At 29.0% G+C, this 23167-nt stretch overlaps 4 protein-coding genes across 7 annotated transcripts; 1 reads left to right on the top strand and 3 right to left on the bottom strand.

The window, feature by feature from the left end:
• The first annotated feature begins 1883 nt into the window (after window positions 1-1883).
• On the top strand, window positions 1884-9238 carry LOC132945850 (putative leucine-rich repeat-containing protein DDB_G0290503). Its single transcript, XM_061015642.1, has 13 exons — window positions 1884-2047; window positions 2110-2188; window positions 2287-2406; window positions 2496-2633; window positions 2710-2935; window positions 4696-4779; window positions 5352-5516; window positions 5595-5737; window positions 5888-6111; window positions 7935-8105; window positions 8501-8590; window positions 8848-9027; window positions 9109-9238. Exons 1-13 carry the CDS (start codon window positions 1971-1973, stop codon window positions 9146-9148), a joined length of 1737 nt encoding a protein of 578 aa, XP_060871625.1. The 5' UTR covers window positions 1884-1970; the 3' UTR covers window positions 9149-9238.
• Window positions 9060-11954, bottom strand: LOC132945851 (aminomethyltransferase, mitochondrial). Its single transcript, XM_061015643.1, has 6 exons — window positions 11747-11954; window positions 11295-11540; window positions 10748-10908; window positions 9952-10280; window positions 9730-9812; window positions 9060-9570 (listed from the first exon to the last, which is right to left on the bottom strand). Exons 1-6 carry the CDS (start codon window positions 11799-11801, stop codon window positions 9224-9226), a joined length of 1221 nt encoding a protein of 406 aa, XP_060871626.1. The 5' UTR covers window positions 11802-11954; the 3' UTR covers window positions 9060-9223.
• A 163-nt stretch (window positions 11955-12117) lies between these two features.
• LOC132945853 (protein D3-like) lies at window positions 12118-15675 on the bottom strand. The gene is made up of 6 exons (XM_061015649.1): window positions 14080-15675; window positions 13884-14000; window positions 13681-13804; window positions 13471-13608; window positions 13281-13356; window positions 12118-13035 (listed from the first exon to the last, which is right to left on the bottom strand). Exons 1-6 carry the CDS (start codon window positions 14104-14106, stop codon window positions 12894-12896), a joined length of 624 nt encoding a protein of 207 aa, XP_060871632.1. The 5' UTR covers window positions 14107-15675; the 3' UTR covers window positions 12118-12893.
• A 152-nt stretch (window positions 15676-15827) lies between these two features.
• LOC132945852 (phosphatidylethanolamine-binding protein homolog F40A3.3-like) lies at window positions 15828-19337 on the bottom strand. Of its 4 annotated transcripts, none has more exons than XM_061015646.1 (6): window positions 19185-19337; window positions 18883-18999; window positions 16740-16863; window positions 16376-16513; window positions 16236-16311; window positions 15828-16145 (listed from the first exon to the last, which is right to left on the bottom strand). In XM_061015646.1, exons 2-6 carry the CDS (start codon window positions 18940-18942, stop codon window positions 16007-16009), a joined length of 537 nt encoding a protein of 178 aa, XP_060871629.1. In that variant the 5' UTR covers window positions 18943-18999; window positions 19185-19337; the 3' UTR covers window positions 15828-16006. The 4 variants fall into 4 exon arrangements, with proteins under 4 accessions (XP_060871629.1, XP_060871628.1, XP_060871630.1 ...); XM_061015645.1 differs by having other exon boundaries at window positions 19105-19220; XM_061015647.1 differs by lacking the exon at window positions 19185-19337 and adding an exon at window positions 19148-19166.
• Window positions 19338-23167: the final 3830 nt, after the last annotated feature.

The following is a 23167-nucleotide window of genomic DNA, read 5'->3' as shown; positions in this document are numbered from 1 at the left end:
GGTCACTGTAATGGATGGTGTTAAATTTGAATTCAAAGATATAATATCATTGTATAAGAAAAACGATTCTGAGCGAAAACGGTCAGTCAGCCTATGATATTACCAAGTATATTTGATGATATTATTGTGAATAAAGTAATTTATATAATATAACCTATTTACGTGGAGCCTTGTTTTAAATTTTCAATCCTTAGCCATAAAAGTTAAACATTTTATACATTTTTAACTACAAAATAATTATTAATAAATTCTAAATTTGATAAATTTTGCAAAATTTGAACTTTAAATGCTTATAAAAAAAAATTGTGCCTATGTATTTTTAATATTTTTCAACTGCTACTGTAACAATATATCAGGAGCCTAGCATTAATTTTTCACTTTTTTTACCCAACAAATAAAATTTTATTGATATTTATAGAAAATAAAACTAAAAAAATTGAAAACTGACAATGTCCGTAAACAGCTCAAAAAGAGTCAAAACTTTATGGTGTATAGAAAATGCTAATATAAACATTCAGCGAAATTTTCAAATATCTACAGTCATTTGTTTTTAATTACAATAAAATTAGAAAATTGTTACATGAGAAATCGAGTGAATATCAAATGTTGTAAAAATATAAATTTCAGACGCTCATAAAAATTTAATTTAAGTTTCTTGTAGACATTTTTTTTTTGATAAAGGTAGACAAACTTATGAGTAATCTTAGTTATCTTAGTAATCTTATTACATTTTCAAATCTTAGATTTAAAAAGAAAAATTTTTATGAATTCTCAACTCAAAATAATTTGCTAATTTTCGTGATTTTTCCGTATTTTGTCAAAATTTGAACTTTAAATGCTTATAAATAAAAACTGTGACTAAGGATTTTTAATTTTTTTTATCTGCCTTTGAAAAAATAACCTAGGAGCCTTCTATTAAATTTTCAAGCTTTTTTACTCAACAGATAAAATTTTATTGATATTTATAGAAAAAAAAATTGAAATTGACAATGTCCGTAAACAGCTCAAAATAAGTCAAAATATTTGGAAAAAAGTTATGATGTACGGTCATTTGTTTTAGAGTTACACAAAAAACCAAAATCGATTTTCACGAAAAAATTTTCGTAAAGATTTTGCGTAAAAATTCCCGTTTTTCCTTAATTTTTCTTTTGTTTTTCACTTCGCTTTTGAAAACTACTGAGAAATTTTTACTTTTGACCCTCCCAAAGTACCAATAGATTCACCTTCTTATCAGTTACTATTGAAGAAAATCCAAGCACTTTTACTGTCCTAAAAGGTGATGACAGACACAAAAATAAATATAATTAAATAAAAATAAAAAAAACACACATCATTGTAAAATCAATACATTCATCGTTCCACTCAGAATCTAAAATAAGGGATAATTAAATACTTTAGTAAAAAAATAATTGATTTTGTCTGTATGATTTTTTTATATTTTTAATTGAACATATATGGGGGTGTGGGGGCATCGCCACGGGCTACTTTTCATGTAATCTCAGGTGGGGGCTACAGCCCCCCCCAACATTTCAGCCCTAGTTGCACCACTGGCAATAACATGGACACGACTTTTCGGTCTAACGGTTTACACCAAACAGCTGTACAATACGACGAGGAAGTGTGGAGGACACATTTGAATTGCTTAGACACATCCCGTATGGGTCAAAAATCGTGCGACACGTTGCCACGGATACGGCGAGTCATACTATGTACAAACAAACAGGGTATCCCGTCAATATGGTCACTATCAATTGTTTTGAATTTTTGCCATTATCATAATATTATACATATTATTATACCTACCAATTCATTCGACTATGATTATACTAGTTATACGCTATAATGGTTTATAAAACAAAATACAATATAATATATATTTGAAAACGTTAATTTAATTTTTTTTTGTTTACTAATTTATAAATTATTATTGTTGCTTAACAAACTTCTGTGCTATTTATTTAGTATATACCATGTCTACACTAGAAGACAATGTAAACCCGTTGGAAGAAAATACAAATCCAGAAGAAATATCGGACGCGATCGAAAGGTTTGACGGGATCTATGAATTCGTAACTAATTATTTTTAATTTTTATTTAATTTCTATATAGTGACTTGCCCTTAGAAAAACTATTAAAATTATCAAAAACGTTCAAAACTGGCGTTGATACCAATTTGAATAAATTTAAGGTAACTGAGTTTATTAAGTATTACACTTTGTTATAATTTATAGATATCTATATCGAGATCATTAAATCATTTTTGTAAATGTTCGTTTGACTTATTAGGAAGAAAAAATGTCTATGATCAACGAAATGTCAAGTATGAATTGTACAGTAATACCCAATGAGAAACATGTTGAAACAAATAGTTTTACTGAAAAACTATCAGTAAATAAACAAAATAATGTTTGTGAATAATTATTTTACTTATTACTTATATTATAATACAAAATAAAAGAACAAATGTCTCTATTTCTAATGAACTAAAAATTTAGGAGGATTCAGAAAATTTGTTGCTAGGAAGAAATTGTAACACACTTAGTGTTTTAGAAGAAGAATTAGAAAATGTATTAGAGCCCTTTGATGCCCAAAGCAATAGAAACGAAATCAAACAAGATCTGCAGATTAACAAGGTGGCACGATAATAAATTTGCATAAATTACCTATTCAAATTGTAGGTATTAACTTTTTTTTTAAAAACATTTTTAGGCTGAAGGAAACGATTGTATGTACACGCCATCTATACAAAATAAAATCAGTGAGCTGCATCAAATGTTAAACTTTGACCAAACTAACAATGAAAAGACGAATTATTTAAAGAAGATCCTTGAAGTAGAAAACAAATGTCAGTATTGGATAGACAAATATAATGAATTACACGAGAAATACTTGCGACTAGAAGCCAAACGTTTACGCATCGAAAAAGAAAATTGTGGTAAGATGTCTGTGTATATTTCTAAGATGTCTGATCATTGTGATCATTGATTACAAATTATACCATACATGTTTTATGCTAATGAATTTTTTTTAATTTATGATGAAACCTATTAATTTAACATAGATGGATACAGTAATACACTTTAATAGATTAATATTAAATACTAGCAGGTGTTGCTGGGGTAATTTTCTCTCTAGAAGTCAGTTTTAAAAATTTAAACACTAACGTATTGAAATATAAAGTATGAGGATAAATAAAAAAAATAGGATAGAAAATATAAGAAAATAACTATGAGAAAACAATAGAAATTATGAAAATTATTTATTATTATATGTATATTGTATATATATTTATTATATTGATAAATTGATGGAATGTTTATTGTAATTATCGCATTATTTCTTTCCAGAAGGTCCTGGCATATTATATTCAACACTATAATATTTCTCTTAAACCATTCTTCAAATCTGGAATAAAAATTGTTTATATTAGTTAAAAAATAAAAATAATAAATTAATAATTAATCTATCGATTTCGTAATGCATAACAATTAGTTTCGTAATTTCTGTCGGTTGTTTTTTCTACGTCGTAAGTCACTAAAGATTTTTGATTTAAAGTAAAATATCTTGATTTTTGTTGTCATTCATTTTAGTATTCTGTAAAGTTATTTTGGTATTTATTTTACTCTTGGAATTATTGGCAAATTCATTCCACAATGTTAGAGTTATGTGTAATTATATATACAATTATATATTATTTAATAATGAATCAAAAAATGAAATAAAAAATACCTTTTCATTACTATCATCGATTAATATTATTTCTTTTTTTCGTATGTTTGGCCATTTTTAGAAAAAACTTTATTTATTTGACCCACATCATCAATAACAGCGTTTATATCAAAAAGTGTATAATTACATTTTTTTTCTCCAAATTTTAGATTTGATAATTTTTTTATAATAATTTCATACTTATAAATATTTGATTTTCTAGATTTTGAATTAAATAAATTATGGTGAATTCAATATTTTCAATGTCCTTTTCTTCAATACATTTAAATTCTTCTTTCAATCTATATAAATTACACTAATATTTTTATTCTCATTTAATTATTAACTATCAATTTTTTGTACCTATTTGCTTCAGGAATGTCAAGATTTATTAATATTTGTGATGCATTTGTTGAAACTAATTTTTTCTGATATTTATATTCTCCAATTTTGACGTTTCTGATTATACTGCCACTTCATTTTATTAATAATATAGAGTATATATTTGAGTATTTTGAGTATAATATATTCTATTCAAAATAAAATTAATTCATATTTGAAATTTGAGTTTTTAAAATTTAAATAAGAATTTGATATTAAAATAAAAGTTTGTATAATTTATATGAATAACTGTATAATACCAACTTACTCAAATACATTCATAACAGCAATGAAAAAACGTAAATAAGCTGTTGTTTTCGAAAGTATTTTCAATCTCGTTAGTCGTTAGTACGGATAATTCTACTTGGCGCGTTGTGTATTTATAATCGCGCGGTAATCATTAATTTATTTTTACCATTTTTTAAATGCTTATGAAATAATTACTTATAATTATAGCCCCCCTCCACAAAAAAAATAGTAAACACGCCACTGGTATTTAGAATTTGTATTTTTTTTTATCTTCTTAATAGTTTATCTAAACCTAAGAATATATAAATTATATTATATATGTATATTATTCACAATACTTAGATGATATTATTTTAGGTTATCAGATGGAAATATCAAGAATTAAAATGATTGAAAATGAAAATTCCAGTCTTAAACAAGCAATAGATAAATCGAATCGCGGTAAAGTTTAATATTATACTCCATCATTTTTAAATAAAACTATTTTAATACATTTTTAGGGTTCCGTACGGTAAGACGGGACCCTATTACTATAAGGCTCCGCTGTCCGTCCGTCCGTCCGTCTGTTACCAGGCTGTATCCCATGAACCATGAAAGTTAGAAAGTTGAAATTTTCACAGGTTATGTATTTCTGTTGCCGCTATAACAACAAATACTAAAAATCCTAGAATATAATATAATATAAGCAGTGTTTCCAACATGTTTATAGAAGATGGCACGGAACCCTTCGTGCGCGTATCCGTTTCGCACTTGGCCGGTTTTTTAATGACATTAGTGTTAATATTAATTTTACTTTTATACTATTATGTATTTATGTACATACGTCATACATATTATATGAAAATAATATTAATTTCAATAAGATCTCTAAACTTTCTTATAATGACTGTAAAAAATAAAAAAAGTAGGTACCTATTATGATTTAAATAAAAATATTTTTCCATGTATTACAGTTCATGAGAATTAACATGACAGATATAATTTCGTAATAATATACTAATTAATATTATTAGTTCGTAAGGAATTAGAAGTCGCACTAGAATCATGCCATGAAGTTGTTTATAAATATCAAACAGACGTGGAAGTCGCCAGGTATAAAGTTAATGAAGCGCTCGAAATGATGGAAAAAACTTACTCAGAAAAAGATAAACTTGTGATGGATTTAAAAAAATCGAATGGTTATTATAATTCGTTAAATTTAAAAATGCGTGTATTGTAATAACTAATAAATAATATTTCAATCACTTGAATTTTAGAAAAAATAGTAAAATTGGAAAATGAGCTAACAAATTTAATACAAGAAGCAGGTACAAAAGTCAATTTGGAAGTGGAGAAGGTGAAAACCCTGTACAAAGACAAATTACGCGAGGCTAATGTTGAAATCGAGTTTCTACGCACAGTGCGTATTGTACAAAAAGTTCTATTTAATTAAATTAAGAAAATCTATGTGCATTAAATTAAGTCAAAATTTACAATGCCGAAACAATTTTTCGTTGTTTGAGATATTTTTGAATTAATGGGCTGACCTTAAATGTTATATGAATTCTAGGAAAAGCAGATAATGTTTAATAAAACCCAACAAATATCAAAAGAGTATGAAGCTATAAATAAGAAATACACATCTATCAATCAGAAGTGTGTGAATGAACCAGAAGTATATGCAAAAAAAGTGGCAATGCTTGCCCAACAAATCAAAGAGTACGAAGTCACATTCAACAATTTAATAGCAGATGTCGAAGTCCTAAAAAAAACAAATAGGCAACTTCAAGAGAGGTATGTACAAAATCAGTATAAAATATAATAATATGTCCAAGAAATGTATTATAATATTACAATTTAAAAATTAATCTACAACAACAGTAATATTCTTGTCATTCTTATTTGAATTTAAGGTTCGAAATGATTCTAAAATTTAAAATTATTTAACTACTAGGTATTATTTATTGATTTAACACAAATTTTATTGCTTTAATGAACTCTGTTAATTTGGGTATGGCAACCTAACTATCAACATTTTAATCATAGCTCAAACTATTCTTATCTATCAGTATCTACCGTAATCATTTCCCCGCCCTTAAAACCTTTTTTTTTTTTTAATTATTTTTGAACATTTTATAAATTTAGTCATTTTACTTCACCGATTTGCTCGTTACCGTCTAAAGTATTCAGTAGTACCTAAATTGTATGATGTTTAAACCAGCTTCCTTATGGTTTTTATAAATACGGGTTTAAATGAAATTACATAGGTGCTTGTAATCCATATTAAATATGCCCTCGACAAAAAAAAATACGCATGTCTGCAGGATACACTCCTGATTTCGAGACTGATTCAGTGACACGTATATAATATTATACATATTGTTATCGTATCAATATTAGTTGTTTGATATTAATTATAAAAAAAGCGGGTAAGTGGATGTTGCTCTGCTGTACAGTAGGTTACATGTGGGACAATGTATAATGGACTGTATTAAACTTGAATTCAATGATATAATATCATTGTATGAGAAAGACTATTCTGAACGGAAACGGTTTATCAGACTGGATTTTTTAAATTTTTATTATTTATTATAGCCTTTAAGTAGAATTAATATTACACCATTTTAAGCGATTTTTCGTATTTTGTCAGTAGTTTTTCCGGTGGCATTAAATAACTATTGAGAAAATTGAAAAATGACTTCAAAGTACCATGTTGGTCCAATTTGCTAAAAGATAAGGTACTATATGTTGAAATCGAAGCACTCCATCTGGTAGAAATTTTGTATAAAGGATATAAAAAAAAAATAAACACCATTGTAAAACCCAAGGCTGGGCAAGTTAACGATTTTTTTTAACTCGTTAGGTTAAGTTATTTTTAAGTAATTAAGTTAAGTTAAAAGTTACTCGTATCTGTTTCCGTTAACTCGTTAAGTTAAAAGTTAACATTGAAAAAAAAGTAACTTAACTTAGTGTAAAGTTAAAAATTTGCTAATTTGCAAAAATAAAAAATTCCAGACACATAATATGGTTTATTAGATAGTTTTTCTTTATATTCAAGAAAATTACTGGGAACATTTAAAATGATACATCAAAGTAAAAACACATTCAAAAATTTGAATTGTTCTTCGGACGAAAATTAACTTAATTTAGATATTATTAAAATAAAATTAACTTGAAGTTAACACGTTAATCTTGAAAAAAGTAACTTATTAAGTTAAAAATTAATTTGAAAAAAAAAGTAACTAGTTAATTAATTTAATTAAAATTAACTTAACGTTTTAACTTTTCCAGCCTTGGACTAAAACCACTAGCTTCCTCGCTCCGATCAGAATCTAATATTATAATATTATCAATATTTACTTAAAAAAGCGTATACAAATTTAATATTTAGATCCGATATTAATTATATTTATCAAATTTAGATTTCCGATTCTATAATTTGAACTGAAATAGATTTACTTATGTATAGGTTTTAAAATTGTATATTTTTACGAAATACTTAGATCAGTACCTATAATTTTTTAATAGCTTACTACTAGGTAATTCTGAAAAATAAATTCGTACAAATGTATAAGAAATATTGTTTTTAAATAATCACGCCTTGTTAATATTTACAGTTATGCGAGAAAAAAAACTAAATATGTAATGGAAATAGCATTTTTAAAGGATACAACTAAATCACTGGAAAACCATTTAAACATAGCTATACATGAAATATCTGAAAACAATGGGATCATTTTGGAATTATCAGATAGAATAAAAACATTGGAATTGGAAATTAGTAAATTGTAAGAATAATTATCTAGTAACAAAGTAAATTATTACTAAATATAGTAATAATATATACCTAATAACATTGTTTATGTTCTATGTGTAGGTAGGTACTTAGTAAATATGTACATATATTTAACGTTGGTCTTATGTGAACAATATTTAAAAATGTCCCACTACAATTTCATGAATCGTGATTTAAAGAATGTTTTAAATTTAAATTTATATAAATCAATTTTTAAATTGATTATTATTCATCAATTATTTTAACTAACTCATGTAAAGTCATATTTTGATGGGTAGGACCGTAAAGGAATTAACGTATTCCATGTTTCACGTTCACAAATATTATACATGTATCTATGATAAAAAATTAATAATATATCCTAAAATGAAAACATTATTTCTGTAGACAACGGCCAGAAGAAAATGTTGATCAAAAAGAAATTCAAATTAACGAACTTACAAGACACGTAGAAGCACAAAAACAAATGGTGGAGATGTAAGATAATTTATAATAACATTTTAATGAAAAGATTTTTGAGAGGTACCTAGGCTACAGACATTTTAAAAAATAACTATAATTTATTCTAAGGAATAATGGAAATCACATGTAGTCATTTATTGCCTATTAATACATAGTTAAAATAACTTGGTAGTTTTATATGTACCAGAGGTACCTAATTAATTATTATTAATTAATATCATTAATAATAATACAAAAACTTCAAACCAAATTTTAACTAAACAAAATTATAGGTGGAGAATAGAGATGCACAATATGATTGAAGGATTTAAACACAAAATCAACGAACTCAAACATCACTGCAGTAAACTTTATAAGAAAAATGGAAAATTGAAACGAATAATTGATAATTCAAAACATAAATATTCGATTTCCAAAAAAAAACGAATGAACAAAACCAGGAAGAATAAAAGGTATGAGAAATATCAAATATTTTACAATGCAATCAAACGGTACGTTTATTATCCACTATATTTGTTTATTCATGTTTTTAGATCAAATATTCCGTCAATGTCAACGTCAACGTCAACATAGTGGTCTATGATGGATAATTATCTAATATATATTATTGTAAATTAAATATTAAATTAGACTATATTAAATTGTTTATTATTTGGGTTTGGAATAATAATTTGGTTTCACAAATGGCATTTTTGTGACGACCATTGGTATCTTCTGTCCTCTGACCTCCGCTTGTATTTCCGTTCCGTTTTTGGAAAATTTACTGTCCACGTAGCCCATGGCTATGTTCTGGGATAACGTCGGGGACGGACATCCGCTAGTCACTGAACCGATTTTTGCACCATCCACTACGTTAAATAAGACTGCTCCACCCCTGACCGGAGCCCCATGCGCTTTTTGAATGAGGCCGACCCTCTTACGTTGCACACCGTCGCTGAGTTGTTTCAGAATCACAGTAGCGCCGGGAAATCGACATTCGTCCCTTCTCTTACGGCCTGAGAGAAAATAAATAACGAAAATTCTTCGTTGTGGAAACGAGACATAAAATATAATACACTTTGCAGTGCAACGTCCTTAGACGCGAAGATATTGGGAGGGAAGACAATAAATGAAGGGTAGAAATAATTTACGGATTATATATATAATATTAATACTTATGGTCCACATCAACGCAGCTTCAACCGGCGTCGTTTCGGTGCTTATATCCGCTCCGTGCAAACACATACCAGCTTCCAACCTGTAAACGGAAATCAAATCATAATACACATGTTATTATTATATAATTATATGATTGTGGCGCAGTGATGATGATGATGATGATGAGAACAATAATGATATAGTAAAATAAAATGGATTAAGTCGGTCGATTACAGTGCCTCAGAGTGTCCCTGGCACCCAGTCCGGCCAATTTCACGTCGTCCTGTGCGACGAACGACTCAGCGATCGCCTCGACCCGATCGGAGGGCATGGATATTTCGAAACCGTCTTCGCCCGTGTAACCACACCGGGTGACACGGCAATCCGGAACACCACAGACCGTGGCCGTGGTCGAGTCCATGAAGTATAGCGCCGACAGGTCGGTGGACCCGTCGACGAACGATTGCAATACGGCCGCAGAACGGGGTCCTTGCAGGGCCAGCAGCGACTGTGCGTCACTATCCAAAAACTCCAAGCTTGCGTCGTGACCACTTGATTTGAAAACGGACTGAAAGAATGACTAACCATGAGATGGTGATAACCGGCGGTGTTTAAGAGAGGGAAGCGGAGAATGTCGGTAGAGGAAAAATTGCGAGAAGACTAGTGGAAATCGAACCTAACCGAAAATTTAGGTCACAACTTTTTTTAAGAGTTTAAAGTTTAAATTGTTACAAATTTTGTCCAAATCGCTAAAATATGTAAATTTTTAAATCACAATTTGTAAAGCTTTTAATTTTAACACCTGAGGCTTGAAAATTTAATACAAGATTTCTCATATGGTTTTTTACCGGAAATTAAAATGAAAATGTTCGTGGAGACTTGAAACTTTTGTTACTTACTAGGTACTGCGTACCTACAATGGTTTTCACTAGACTCAAATGTGACATGTGTACCTACTTACACAGTTTCTTTTACAATATAATAATTAATACATAATAATATATTATGCAAGATGTATGATAGTATGATACTCACCAATTGCTCGGTTAACATTCGCATGTCCAGTTCCTTGCAACCGGCGTTAGTCACCATGTACAAAAAATCTCCATCGGTTTTCGTTATGATCAAATCGTCTAGTATGCCACCCGTCCGATCATCGATGAACAAGCTTAGCACGCTTTTTCCCGTTCCCAGATCTAGACGACAGAAGGCGCATCGATGCAAATTATATTGTTATTTGTTATGATCACTTTGTGCGCAATCGTCGTTTGAGCCTAATAGTAATGACTGCAATAATATGATATGTGTAAATATTGGTGCTACAGGTCATAGGCGGAATTCCATTAAAATGTCAGGGGGGCTAACATTTTTAACATCAATGTGAGCAGGGGACTTCGATCCCATACAACTAAAAAAGGAGGTGGCTTGGCGGACTTTTTTTTTGGGGGGGGGGCTAAGCCGCTCCAGGCCCCGATTGGCGATTTTCTGTCAATGCTACAGGTGCGCGCATATGTTTGGCCGATTCGGTATCTATATGGGACCTTTGTAGGGAGGAAGTTTTTATTTGTCCATAGGTACTCACTCTGTACGTCCGTAACGCAAATCCGTTCCATGAACTGCTCTCTGTGTTTGCCGTGAATTTTCGTCTGCAACATGTGCGACACGTCGAACAGAGAACACTGCCGGCGAGTGTGCAGGTGCGAGGACGCTATGCTATCAGCGTATTTGACCGGCATCATGTAGCCAGCGAACGGCACCATTTTACCTCCGTGTCGGACGTGAAACTCGTGCAATCTCGTTTTTCTTACATCGCTTCCGTACGATCGTGCTAAAAAAAATTCGGTTAAAGGAGATCATGTAGTATGTATTTACATGCAACACATGTCCATGTGTCCGCTAGTCATCGAAATACGTCATATTAGTGATGTATTACTTATTTTATACGGTACCTACGTACCTATGTCGGTATCATAATATGGCAATAGATATTATAACAGACATTATACTATACCACGGTATTCCTGTAACACTCACCAGGTGATCGTAGTTTGAAAAACGTCAGTTTGCAGTTCAGTTTGAACAGAGACATTCCTATATATTATGTTCGATAGGTAGTCGATCTTTATGCGATTGAACAATAGTTACAAGCACAATACATGGACGAATTAATTTTTCAATCGAACGACGTTGGTTGCTTTGTAAACATGACTGCATGAATAATATTATTTGGTAATAACATATATTAATATAGTACGCATACATTTTATCTTTCACACCAGAATTATTTAATGTTCACAACATTAAGTATATATCAATTGTTATCGACAAATACAATAGTAGAATTGATACTATTATTAAATAAGTGCATGTTGTAAGTCAAAGTTCAACCATATTGATAACTACTAACTATACATAGAAAGGAACAGTATGCCCATATATTTAAAAACTTTGTAGTATACAATATATAATGGGTATTGGGAGCAGACGAGAATATTATTTAGTTAGAAATATAATAATTATGTATCATCATTCATCATATAATTTGATGGGTAATTAGATTTAATTAATTTGAATCGATGTTGTTAAACTAGAAAAAAATCTAAGAATTCTTACGGTTACCGACTCAATATATTATTACGTCAGTAAGGACTTACCCCCTACCCAAAACCGAAAAAACTCATCCCCCTCAAGATAAATTAATCATCGAATTCGTAAAATATCAATTCAAAATAAATAAATAATACCTACCACAGTAAAATAATGCTACCCATGGGTTGTGACACGCATGATGCACATATTCAATGCCACTGCCATTATGTCAATAATATCACCGTGCAATAGACATTAATTCATAAGACATTTTGTAATTTTTACTTATTTAATGTTCTGTAATTTGTATATATTGAACACTTTCATCACAAAAATAGTATTAATAATGTAATTTATTCGTAAACATATAATAGTGAAGTAGAAAGAACATAGGTATTGGTATCTACCTACATGTTTTAAAATAAAATAATTTTTATTTTACCAACTAGGTAACATAATTATTATACAAAAAAATGCAGACTTAAAAAATCAAATAGCCACTTAAATAATATTTTCTACATAAACAATATTTTGGAATCATTTTTAAATACAGACTTACTTTAGGCTAGTTTTGATTTAACTTGAAATTAAATTAATTTATTCCTAATAGTTGGTATAATATTGGAACATAATCATCGTATTGGGCTAGATAAAAATTACCAGCCACAGGTGTTCCTAGATTGTACTTCAATGCAAATTTATTGATTGAAAATTTGTTACGATTTTCGACAGATCTATATAAATAGAATATGAATGAGCATGAAATTATTAAAACTTTTAATGGTTATAAGTGTACCTACATATTATTTTAAATACATGTTATAGATTTATTGAATGGTTTGAGCACAATATAATATATTATATACATGTTTAGCTATAATACTGTATAGACAAAATATCTAATATAATAATTTAGTATACAGCTAGTACCTAAATATAGTATATTAATGTTTGATAATTTATATTTAACGTATATTACCTATTGCTTAAACGCGGTTCATCAAATGACAGTTTTGACGGTTGTTGGTATACTAAAAACACATAACGATTTAGCCCTGGAAAATCATTAATTGTTATTTTTATATTTAAATTGAAACAGTTATTTGGTAGATAGGTTAGTTATAAGCTTATATAAGCCTACATTAATCATTATAGTACCTACTACCTACCGATGTTTGGTGGAGGTCCAGAACCTATGTATCCGGAAAGCGTTTCTCCCAGGCTCACATTTCCACCGGGTATGTTTCCTACCAACCAATGATGCCATTCCCTTTGTGTAGGCTTAGTACGGCTCGGAGCATCAGGCTCTGAGTGAGTAAAAAATTATATTAATTTTAAATACCTACAACCTATTTGTTAAAATTATACTGTATACTTACCGGTCAAACATAGCGTATAAAATGAATTAGGATCAGCATTCCAACTAACTGACGGCTGGTCTTTCACCTTAGTGGGTGTAAGTTCATTTCCAAGTAAAGCTTTCACACCACTCATATAATTTACCTATAATACATTTTTATTTTTGTTTTCGATTTAAGAACATTTGTTACCTAGTTGATAGGTATATTATTTTTTCATTTACTTGTACAATTTCTTTTGGAGCAACGGGAATGACATCAGGTACCACTTGTTGGTTTTTCATAGCTTGATCGACATTGCATTTGTGTGCAGATACGCCGATCGTAATGCATATCTGTACCTAGTGTAAATTTTTCTTTCAATTAACCAAAAGAAATGTGGAAAGAAAAATTTGTAGGTATATCAAAATAATTTCTTACTAAATACAAGCTACAGCACCACGTCATTATCTCTTGAAAGTTAAATCTGAGGTATAAATCTGGAGAGTTTGAAATAGTTGGTCATCAAAGAATAAATGAATTCAAAACGTTCACTTGTAGTTAATAATACTATTAATATACTACTAGTTGGTATTAGCCATTGGGTATTTGGGTACCTATAGTACCTACCTACCTACTAATTTGGTTTCTGAAGGTCATAATAATTTTACAATAATATACTTCAAACTTCAAAGGATCATTTACCTGCATGGAACACATTTTTTAGTTATTAATTATTATCACAATTAAGGTAATACACTACATTTGAACATAATTACCAGGGCTAATAAGATTAAATAATATGTTATTAATAGGTACTTATTATCTATCATTATTTTTAATAATAAGGTTAAAAATTTAATGGCAAAATAAGTATGAAACAAAATATATTGGTGCACATCATACATCATAAAACATTATTATAATTAATGCAAAACAACCTAATATTTCATACACGTTTTTTATTTAGCTACAATTTTATAGTAAATAATAGGTAATTGCAGAGTGCATGGCGGATATTATATCTAATAAAATATCCTAATACATAATAATATATAGGTAATATTGTATTATGTATTATAATTTATTTGTAACTGCTCAAAAAAATATACATTTTGCAAATTAAAATAATTATTCCCATCATTTTGTACAGCCCTAATATGATTTTGGGATTATATTTTTACAAAAAAAATTAGATATATATTAGCAGAGTAGGTATTAGATAGTATTTTTACCAAGCTTATACCTAATTTAAAAGGCTTTGAAATTATGAAGTATCGAAATGTATTGAATACCACAAATTATATAATACAATGATGAATTGATGTGTTTTTTTTTCTGTCCGTCGTGACCATTTGGAACAGTAAAAATGCTTTGATTATTAACTTTGAGGGTGGTTTCTAGTAGACTAGGATGTGGTAGATATTATACAGTTATACCTACATTATGTTTATGATGTAGATATTATAATTGTGATGATGATGAGAGAGGAAGACGTATAACAGTGTATTGCGGCTTTAGCCAGGCCAAAAATTGTATTTACCTAATATGGTGTGTAATATAATACATTTTAAATTATATTGCAATAAAAACACAGAATAATTAATTCCATACATATAAATACATTGAATGTAATCAAAATGTAAAATACACTCATAAGTCATAGTTAATATTTCAAGTTCATATTATAAATGAATAATCTTGTCCTTAGTTATTAGAGAAATTTAACCAACTACACACTAAGTGACACTAGAAAAGTAGAAAAACTCGGTCAATCACAAGTTTATTAAGGTTGGCCACTTCTGTTTTTAGAGAATATTCATTGATATCCATGGCAAAAGCCATTCATATTGTAAACTGCTATTTTTGTAATATAAACAATTTTTTAAAATATAACAAAATACAATTTTTTACTATTATTTAATATTATAAGTAAAAAAATATTAAATATAAGATAAATACCATTAATACAAACAATTTTAGATTAAAAGGAAGGAAGTATATTTTACAATATACATAAAGTAGATATAGGATGGTACATAATATTATAATAGTATTCAGACAAAACTACTGATAGCTGTTTTACTAAAATATATATTTAAGGTAAGTTGGTTTAGGAACTACTCATATCAACATATATTCCAGGAGATTATACAATTAACATAAGTATGTGATTACAAAAAAAATCGTCAATGAAAAATATATATTTTATTTTAACATTTATAACCACATCCAAAATTGATTCTATTCTTAAAGATACATTTTATTACATACAATTATTATTGTTTTCAATTTCAACATTTATAAGTAATATTTGATTGTAATGTAAGCAGTGAGCACTGAGTGTAATATATATTTATATATTGGCTTAAGCACCAAGCTGCTTGTATAGCAATGGCACATAATCATCATATTGAGCTTGATAGAAGTTTCCGGCAACTGGATTTCCCAAATTGTATTTAAGCGCAAATTTAGCAATAGAAAATTTTTCACGCTTTTCTGCTGATCTAATTTTTTTAATATTTAAGAGTTAACAAGATTATATAATATATGTATTAGCGTATTGCTGTTTTAGTAATAATTATAATACACACTACCTGTTAGTTAAACGAGGTTCATCAAAATTCAACTTTGACGGTTGTTTGTAAGCTAAGAATACATATCGGTGAAGTCCTAAAACCAAAATAATATAATCATTATATTATATAACAATGTAAATATATATTATTTATTTTACCTGTCTCAGGTGGTGGTCCAGAGCCTACATATTCAGAAAGTGTTTCACCCTTAGTAATATCATTACCAGGAATATTTCCAACTAGCCAATGATGCCATTCTCTATATGTGTGCTCCTTACGACTTGGGGCATCAGGATCTAAGACAACAGTTATCAATTTGAACATATTTTAATATTGTATACTGTACATTTATTATATCATCTGTGTACTATTATACCTTACATACTGTGTACATAATACACATTTGTTTATATACAAATAAATATACTACATTTTCACAACCTTTGAACAACCTCCCAATAAACTGGGTTTATGTTTATATGATATAATTAGTAGACAATTTAGATATAATTTATGCATTACCTGTCATACAAAGAGTATACAAAGCATTTGGATCAGCAGGCCAGGTTACTGATGGTTCATCTTTTACTTGAGTAGGTGTGAGCTCGTTACCCAAATCAACAATAACTCCACTTGGGTATGACACCTATGATATTAAAATATATATATTAATATAATGTTAAGTGAGTAATAGTGTCTATTTATGAATTAAATTGTTGTTTCGGCATTATTATTTAAGACACAATACATGGTTAACTTTATATATCTTATTTTATTATACATACTTACATCACATATCATAATGCAGCTCAGTAACTAGTTAAAAAGTTAAAAATTAAGTTAATATTTACTTTTTTTGATAACTTTTAACTTAACTAGTTAAAAAAATAGAATGTAGAAAATAACTTAGTTAGTATCTCTAATATACAACAGAGATAAATTGATTATTCAAAACATACAATTTGTTACATCATTTGTAAGGCAGAGACAACTCATGCAGGTATACCATCCTTTTAAGTGTTTACTCAAGTGTTCAAAGTATTTCAGTATTTTTCTATTAAAATTATTCTAAGTCCAAAATATTTTATTTAACTCATAAGACAGGATAATGTGAAACTGCTCTGAGAAATCACATCTGATTATGGGATAATTTGGGTCTACTAAAGGCTTATATATATATATATATAAGCGGGATGTCCTTCCCTGGTGATCATTTGAAATAAAATGAGGCGAGTTGTGTTCTCACAATATCTGTGATAGGCATCATTTCTAAAATAATTATTCATAATTGAATATACTATTAATTCTTAGAATCCGGTCAAACGGATGTTGTACCTTCCCAAGCATAAACCTCATAATTATTTACAAATTCGTACTTCGAGTTTTCCAATTGTGTTATTTATCACAAGTTTATTATATAGAGTAATTAAAATATTGACACTAATGACACTAAGTATCCAAAATGAATCATAACCTTTGACGCATGCTAATATGACATTATACATTCCTTTCTCGTAATATATTATAATCTATTGACTAACATTTAATAGATACCATAGCATTATTAAACTTAATTATTAAGACAATTAACAAGTTAATAACAATTTTCAACATAACATATTTAGTATGTGTATCACACATAATATAGATTAATATGTGATTTGCTATTAATTATTATAGATATGTCATTAAACAGGCATGTTTTCAACTATGTGAGCAGTTGTTAAAATTTTTCCAACACGTCATGTTTCTCAAGAAAATACCTATTTTCAAAATTGGCTAAGGCATAACTTATAACTAGATAGGTAGACAATTTAATTTTGTTGTTTAAAAAATATTAATTTTTTTGATTGTGAGAAATTAAAATAAATTAACCAAAAACTGATGGAGGGGTTGTTAGTGTAAAACAGATTTCACAGTAAACCCATCGCTTAATATTATAAAAACCCTTGATAAGCTATAAAGTTTGAAGAACACTCAAAAACCCATTAAAGGTCAGTGCACTATAAGTTTTCTCTGACCCGTAACATAGGTAGCAAATTTAATTTGTGTTCAGCAGAACCAATCATATTTTACAATAGATTGAGTTGACCTATTATCTAATTTACAATTAAGAACATTATCAGTTATCTGTGTTTGTACGTTAAATTTTTTACGTTGAAATTTCTATATTTTTCTTAGATAAATTAATATTTTAAAATTGTAATATTTTATATACCAACTAGGACTTGCGTCAAAATTTAAATATCATAAAAAAAAAACTATGTACAACCCACAGATATGTATAGTAATTATAACACGTTTGATAGTAGGACACTGAGGGCCATTCTTTCCATCGTCAGTTAAAGTTAACAGACACTTAACTGGCGAAATTCTGCCGGTAATAAAATCTGTTATCAGCCGGTTAGCGCTAACCGACACTTACCCAGACATTGTAAGAACGGCCCTAATATTAAATCTATCAACACTAGATTGGTAACCGCAGAGCCTGTAGACATTATAGAAATTATAGAAATATATTATAAAATTCTATTATGTCTATGGCTAAACTCAAATTAACAATGTTGTGCGTGAACCATAGATAGCAAACAAACAACAGCTATATAGTGTGGTGACACCCTGATATTTCTAAGGTTACAACGATAAAAATTATTAAATATATTACTTGAATTTTGTCGCTGGGCGCAACGGCAATCACGTCGGGAACGACTTCGTGTTCAAGCATGGCTGCGACGGATGATTTGGTTGAGTAAGACGAACGAGCAGTGAACGCAGCAGTTAACTGTGGAACAATCAAATGTTTAGCTCGAGTTGTCAAGTGACAATAATTAATGGCGGATTTTATGAGCAATGCCATTTATAGACTATAATTATTTAATACGTGTACCGGTAAATTAGAATAGATTTAAAACTTTAACGTTGATACCTACACACAACTATTTAAGTGAAAATAATATTGTAACTTACTGTATCAGTGTATCCTTACTGGTATCACGTATGGTATATTTTACAATATTTATGAATATAAATATAATGTTGTACGGGGGGGACCATAGATAATATAAGAATCTATGGGGGGGACAACTTCTCAGTTCTCACTTCAGCTGCAGCTGTCTACACTCTAGTGATAACTGATAAGTGTCAAGTGATAACTGATGGGCGATGGGCGATGGCTGATGGGCACTGAACAGTTCAGTGCTGACATTATATATTTATTATATATTTCGACAAAATTTATCAAATTTAAAATGTAATAATTTTGTAGTTAAAAATTTATAAAATGTTCAACTTTTATAGCTAAGGATTGAAAATGTAAAACAAGTTTCCACGTAAATAGGTTATATATATATAAATTATTTTATGCACATAATAATATATCATTAAATATACTTAGTAATATCATAGGCTGACTGACCGTCTTCGCTCAGAATCGTTTATAATACAAAGATATTATATCATTGAATTCAAATTTAACACCATCCATTACAGTGACCCACTTGTAACCTACTGTACAGCAGAGCGACATCCACTTACCCACCTTTTTTTAAGCTAAAATTACTCGTATTATTTGTATCTATTTAACTAATTATACTGTATTGTAAAGTAAACACGAATATTAAAACAATTAAAATAATATTATAATCCGCATATTAATTTTATGAGCGTTCCGGTTCGTAAAATTGTCCATTTCGAGCACTGGTCGTTTGTGGACGAGTCAGTGGGGGCTGGGGGGACGATTCAAAACGAGTCCACCTAATCGTTACTTTTTGGTGTGATCGTTACTTTTGGTCCAATCACGGAATAAAATCAAATTGTCGAACGTGGAACGACACGTCTTCACGGTTTCAAACGACAGAGACATTTATAATATTTCGACATTTCGTTCATTTCATGAAATATCGTACAATTGTTGGACTTAAAACACCACATTTCTTTCCAATATTTTTAGATATAATAGATGTTACACACAAATTATTTACTATTTATCCATACTTATAAAATATGACTTAAAACACCACATTTCTTTCCAATATTTTTAGATATAATAGATGTTACACACAAATTATTTACTATTTATCCATACTTATAAAATATGACGTGAATCATTCCTGTTATGCATCTAGACGCCTGGGAAACCCTACGTATACCGTGCCCGCACGATAGCGATAGCGTATTTCATTAATTACCCATTCCATACCATTATTCATACCATTTTTCCGTATCATTATTATTCATTAGAATGATGATTGTATAAAAGCACCAACTACCTATACTAAGTTATATCTTAGTTCATGATAAACATAACCAATAAACAAATCCTATAAATGGACCTATTCCTTTCATAAACTATATAGGATAACTAACTATAGGAGCGAGAGAAACGATTCACATAAAGGAACGATAAATCCCATCACTAGACTACTAAAGAGTCTTCTGTCAACAGACAACAGGATGGTGCGCGAGGCACATTTACAGTCTTACAGAAGTGCACGGAAAACTTCATAAAAATGATAATGCCTAATATCAAAAATCAAAATATAGGTACTTTAATGTTTATTTTTAAAAGTGAACCTAACCAACTTCAGCTGGTACTTTTGAGGAAAGTTCAAAGTATCCCAATCGGCCCAATCCTATATGAACTATCGAAACCTACACCTTGAGGATTCGATAAAATATTAAATTATAATGAAACATCACGGTTCAAACATAATAATTATGTCTTTGTATAATACCTCAATTTATGTTATAACGTAAGTTATAACCTATACTTCTGAAAAGATTGTATGTCTCAATGTGTACCTATCCGATTAAATAAAGCTTTGAAAAGCGGGGGTGACATTTTGTATGAAAAAACTGGGATAACTCAATTTATATTATATTTATTTGATATTTAAATACATATAATTAAAAATATTATATACCAACTGGTGACTTTCATATTCTACCTGTATATCCAATACCTATTCTGTACCTACAAGCCTTCCTGAATAATTATATGCAGCCTCTATTTTCAATTATGGACTATGGTTTCTTCAATGCTTACTATAACAGCTTCCACATTTCCAATCTGGGAATCTCAGAATAGTATCATAACCCATTATAAATCTAAGTTGGTACATATTTTTTTATAATTTAAATTTTACTTAGCTTTTCAATAGGTAGGTTAGGTACCTACTGGCTACTGGCTACTGCTGCTGTAGTTGTATTGCCTCGATGCTAAACGACTTGCATAATCTGACTACCCACTATGCACATACTAAAAATGAGTAATTGCCACAGGTCGTATTATACTATTATCTAAGTTTTGGATATTCGTTAGAGATTTATTGTAACAGAATCACTAAATCATTATAGGTAGTTCATCTTATTAACAATTTCTCTATTCTACAAATTATATTGTCATTATCATTATTCATTAGTTCATAACCTAATCAATGTTGAAGACCGTAAAAAATGAAAAACTATTATATTACACTAATTATATTTATACATGATTATATCGATTAATAAGAATGTAATATGTAGGTACTGTACAATACATTATATACATAAACATATAGCCATTCACCAGACCTTTTTCAGTGCATACGGATTACGGGAAGCCTGTGTACAAGACACAAGTAAACCAATATGTTTAAAGTTTAACATATATTTATTTAATACAAATAAACAATTAATAATTATACAAGTCAAATGATTAGAATTTCTGTTGAGATTCACACTCAAAACTCATAAGTCATAACCACAACGTCCACAAGAAAACACTTGTATTATAGTTGTATGCACGTATAGACATTTTTTATTCATATACCTACCTAATTAATTATTTATCAGTAAACAATTTTATTAAAAAAACATAAGTTACTTGGGTACAATATATTTTACATAACATAATAATCTTATACACGCGCGTTACATAAAAATCTGTGAAAGTCAATGATAATAATATAATAATTATATCAGAATTATTAATTTTATTATTTTAATGTTTCTCGGTATTCTCCTGCAGTCGACAGATAGCTAGGCTCGAGCTATCATTAAGTTAATAATGAGTAATTATTACACTACAGTATCATTAGTTAGGCGTACCATTCCAACATTGCCAACAGTGAACGGGAAAAACAATTTCAATATTTACAATTTACTTAATATTAAAATATATTTCACGTAACTTGCACGTATATAGGTAATCGGCGCTTTGTAAATTATATGGAAACTGGCAAGCCAATAGAAAAAATAGATGTACCAAAATACACCCTGCCACCTCCTTAAATGGCACTTCCGGCATACTCTGCGTTCCCCGATTACATCCATGCTTATATTCCGATGAAGATTATAAGATAAATATATTTTCTCTACATCTTGGCCTATATATTATGCATTTATGCAAATTAATGTAAAATTTTATTTGACTTATCCATGGTTTCTATAAAAATATTAATAATGGAAGGCTGGAACCATAATATTATTTGAATAAGACGTCAAAATAATATATGACATTGTATTGAATTGTTAATACAATTTATGTTCATAAAAATATAAACTAATCTAAAAAACAGCATTCATTTTGCATTGGAATCTATAGTTCATACATTTTATATTTATTATTTACTAACAATATTAACTATAGGTATTAATTAATATTATGAAGTACCTAGTTAGTAGGTAACTTATTAATTATAAGTTATAACAGTTATCTAATAAAGATAACCTAGCTTTAAAAAAACACATCTACTAACACTAAGCACCTAGTATATAATATATATATACGTATATAGAAGGTACGCTGATATACAGTCCCATTATATGACATAAATATATTATATTACATAAGGTAACCTGATGTTTTGCAAGCTTAACATGCTCAGCAAACAGTCTTAAAATGTAAATGAATATGTGTAATTTAAATTATACGTAAATACCTACAATGGTAAAGAAAAAAACATACA

The sequence above is a fragment of the Metopolophium dirhodum genome, chromosome 5, assembly GCF_019925205.1.
Source record: "Metopolophium dirhodum isolate CAU chromosome 5, ASM1992520v1, whole genome shotgun sequence".
NCBI lineage: Eukaryota > Metazoa > Arthropoda > Insecta > Hemiptera > Aphididae > Metopolophium > Metopolophium dirhodum.
Note: the sequence above shows the minus strand (reverse complement) of the source record. Positions and strands in the feature narration are given on the sequence as shown.

Bases quoted from the DNA above. Each gene is read 5' to 3' on its own strand.
- LOC132945850 (XM_061015642.1), top strand. From the start codon at position 1,971: ATGTCTACACTAGAAGACAATGTAAACCCGTTGGAAGAAAATACAAAT. The intron at 2,189-2,286 runs GTAACTGAGTTT...TTGACTTATTAG, and splicing joins CCAATTTGAATAAATTTAAG to GAAGAAAAAATGTCTATGAT. The intron at 2,634-2,709 runs GTGGCACGATAA...AAACATTTTTAG, and splicing joins AAGATCTGCAGATTAACAAG to GCTGAAGGAAACGATTGTAT.
- LOC132945851 (XM_061015643.1), bottom strand. From the start codon at position 11,801: ATGTCTCTGTTCAAACTGAACTGCAAACTGACGTTTTTCAAACTACGA. The intron at 11,541-11,746 runs GTGAGTGTTACA...AATTTTTTTTAG, and splicing joins TTTCAAACTACGATCACCTG to CACGATCGTACGGAAGCGAT. The intron at 10,909-11,294 runs GTGAGTACCTAT...TCTGTCGTCTAG, and splicing joins TTGCGTTACGGACGTACAGA to ATCTGGGAACGGGAAAAAGC.
- LOC132945853 (XM_061015649.1), bottom strand. From the start codon at position 14,106: ATGACGTGGTGCTGTAGCTTGTATTTA. The intron at 13,805-13,883 runs GTAAATGAAAAA...AATGTATTATAG, and splicing joins CTCCAAAAGAAATTGTACAA to GTAAATTATATGAGTGGTGT. The intron at 13,036-13,280 runs GTAATATACGTT...CTATTTATATAG, and splicing joins GAACCGCGTTTAAGCAATAG to ATCTGTCGAAAATCGTAACA.
- LOC132945852 (XM_061015644.1), bottom strand. From the start codon at position 19,074: ATGGCATTGCTCATAAAATCCGCCATTAATTATTGTCACTTGACAACT. The intron at 16,514-16,739 runs GTAATGCATAAA...CTGTTGTCTTAG, and splicing joins GTATACTCTTTGTATGACAG to ATCCTGATGCCCCAAGTCGT. The intron at 16,312-16,375 runs GTAAAATAAATA...TTTTGGTTTTAG, and splicing joins TGGACCACCACCTGAGACAG to GACTTCACCGATATGTATTC.